The 2,225-nt window shown below is 36.8% G+C and overlaps 1 protein-coding gene across 4 annotated transcripts in view; it reads right to left on the bottom strand.

Moving 5' to 3' along the window:
• ap1b1 (adaptor related protein complex 1 subunit beta 1) overlaps positions 1-1,120 on the bottom strand; it is a 22,952-nt gene extending 21,832 nt beyond the window's left edge. Inside the window, exon 1 of one of the 4 annotated variants that reach the window (XM_035658057.1) lies at positions 1,073-1,120. Coding sequence is in view for 1 of the 4 variants with exons in the window: in XM_035658056.1 (XP_035513949.1) it covers positions 758-784 (27 nt within the window). In the remaining 3 variants the exon portion in view is untranslated. Of the gene's footprint in view, positions 1-757; positions 899-987 lie in introns of those variants that run through there. The other 3 variants (XM_035658059.1, XM_035658058.1, XM_035658056.1) reach the window with 3 other exon arrangements.
• Between the last annotated feature and the right edge of the window lie 1,105 nt (positions 1,121-2,225).

Raw genomic sequence — 2,225 nt, 5'->3', positions numbered from 1 at the left:
ATATAACAATAATAATACAACTAGTTATTGTGGATATAACAATAATAATACAGCTAGTTATTGTGGATATAACAATAATACAGTTAGTTATTGTGGATATAACAATAATACAGTTAGTTATTGTGGATATAACAATAATACAGCTAGTAATTATATTTCAAATAACATTAATTTGAATGAAACTTCATAATGACGCTAGCAGAGAGTTACTTGCTATAAAGTCTGAATGAATGAGGCCTTTCAGTTACTAACGTCAATGTGCTATTAGTAACAATGAACAGCGTCTACCAATTACAGCATTCAATCAATCAAAGGTTGCAGGGTCATTATTAATCGATCCTCAGGTAGCTGTCATCCTCAGGCAGCCCTGTTAGCCACAAGTCAACCAAATACGATGCGTTGACAGCCGACGGAGCTACAAGACGAGACTCCGGATTATGTTTGTACGATTAATTCACGCTGCTAACGAGCCACACCAACGCCGAACTAAAGAGTGTCCTCTTAAATAAACCCCAGACTAACAATGTGAGCACCCAACAACAGCTGACTTGGAGTTTAAGCTGCTAACTTTAACCAAAAAGTTTAAAAAAAAAAAGTAGAGGAAAGGTTCGCTAGCTGGTTAGCATCCGGGCTACCGTGACGTTAGCGGTTAGCATAGCAGGCTCGAGTGTGCCCAAACTAAATCTAACGCAATTAACGACAACGTGACGTAAAGTTACTTAAATAAACCCCGACAGATCTGCAATCAATTACTCACGCATAACTGGTTCGCCCATTCCTGCATGTTTGCAGTAGTTACTGTTTAGCTGCAGGCTAAAGGGGCTAGCAGTCTGGTGCAGTGTGCCTGTCAGTGTCAGCTAGCGCCTGGACACCTTTCTTTTTTTTTTTTTTTTTCTAGCTCTGCACAGCTGAGACATGACCTTCTAAGTACAGGCTTTAAGGAGGGATAGTTAAGCTCTTAATCTATCGGCCCGGTTTAAACCTTACCCAGCGAATTAGCGTACCTTCTGGGGTTAAAATTAGACTCGCCACACGATGGATTTGGAGAGGAAAAGCTCCACAAACATCTTACCGTGACAGGCGTAGTAGGGGCAGTGATGGCCTTCGTCCCCTCCCACTTGGTTTTACTTCCGTATTTCCACAAAATTACGTTCGCAAACACACACGAGCGTCAGATTTCATTCACAGAGAGCTGCTCAGTGAAGTGCATCAACAAATATGAGCTTCTGCGCACTTTTCCAGAGGTATTCTGTAGAGATTAGCACTGTTTTGGATGTTTTAGGCTTATATACTGACCTCTAAAAGTTCACAACATAAAGAAAAAGATTACATTTAGGAAATTATTTAAGAGTTATTAATATAGTTACTGAAAAAGCAGAAATCAGGTTTTATAAATACAAAGGTGATATACTCAGTTGCCAGTTTATTAGGTACACAGCTGATAATAATATATAATATAAATGAATTATGTAGCTATGTTGTTATAATTAAAAAGATGTTTCCTATGTTTTGTCCTTTAATTTAAATAGAGTGAATATGAGAAACACCTCTGAGTATAATGTAATAATCAACAGCACCATGAACTGCAGCCTCTAAAATAATCATAAAGGTAAATTAACACCTCTCTATAAACAGTTAAAACAAAAAGGTAACACTATAAACTTCACAAAAGTAGGTTTTTTTATGGGACTGTAGTTTTAGCTAGCTTTATTTTACCAAATAAACTCGCTAAGTGTAGGTAAAATGGCATTATTCCCACTTATTACCAGGTAAAATTGCATTTTTGTCACTTATTTCCAGGTGAAATTGCATTATTTCCACTTATTTCAAGGTAGAATTGCATTATGTCCACTTATTAGCAGGTAGAATTGCATTTTTGTCACTTATTTCCAGGTAAAATTACATTATTTCCACTCGACACATACTCAAAGACGGGGCAGGGTATATGACATTCAGTTTTGTTGCATTTTCTACCTTCACACTGCAAAATCTGCAAAAAGAGATCAGATATCAGTCAATATTTACACACAGTATCGTTCATCATATTCACCAAATACATTTAGTTTCAAGTGTAAAAAGTTCTTAATTAAGATGCTATTAACACATTGAGATTTTGGCTTTTCTCAAACAAGCACTGGACAACTTCCTTTAAAGTCCAACCCCAATCTGTTTTGCACGCTGCTGTGACAGAAGCTCTATATGAAAAATTGATCAGAGATAATTCA

Source organism: Morone saxatilis, unplaced genomic scaffold (genome assembly GCF_004916995.1).
Source record: "Morone saxatilis isolate NCDOM2014 unplaced genomic scaffold, NCSU_SB_2.0 Contig16, whole genome shotgun sequence".
NCBI classification, from domain to species: domain Eukaryota; kingdom Metazoa; phylum Chordata; class Actinopteri; family Moronidae; genus Morone; species Morone saxatilis.
Note: the sequence above shows the minus strand (reverse complement) of the source record. Positions and strands in the feature narration are given on the sequence as shown.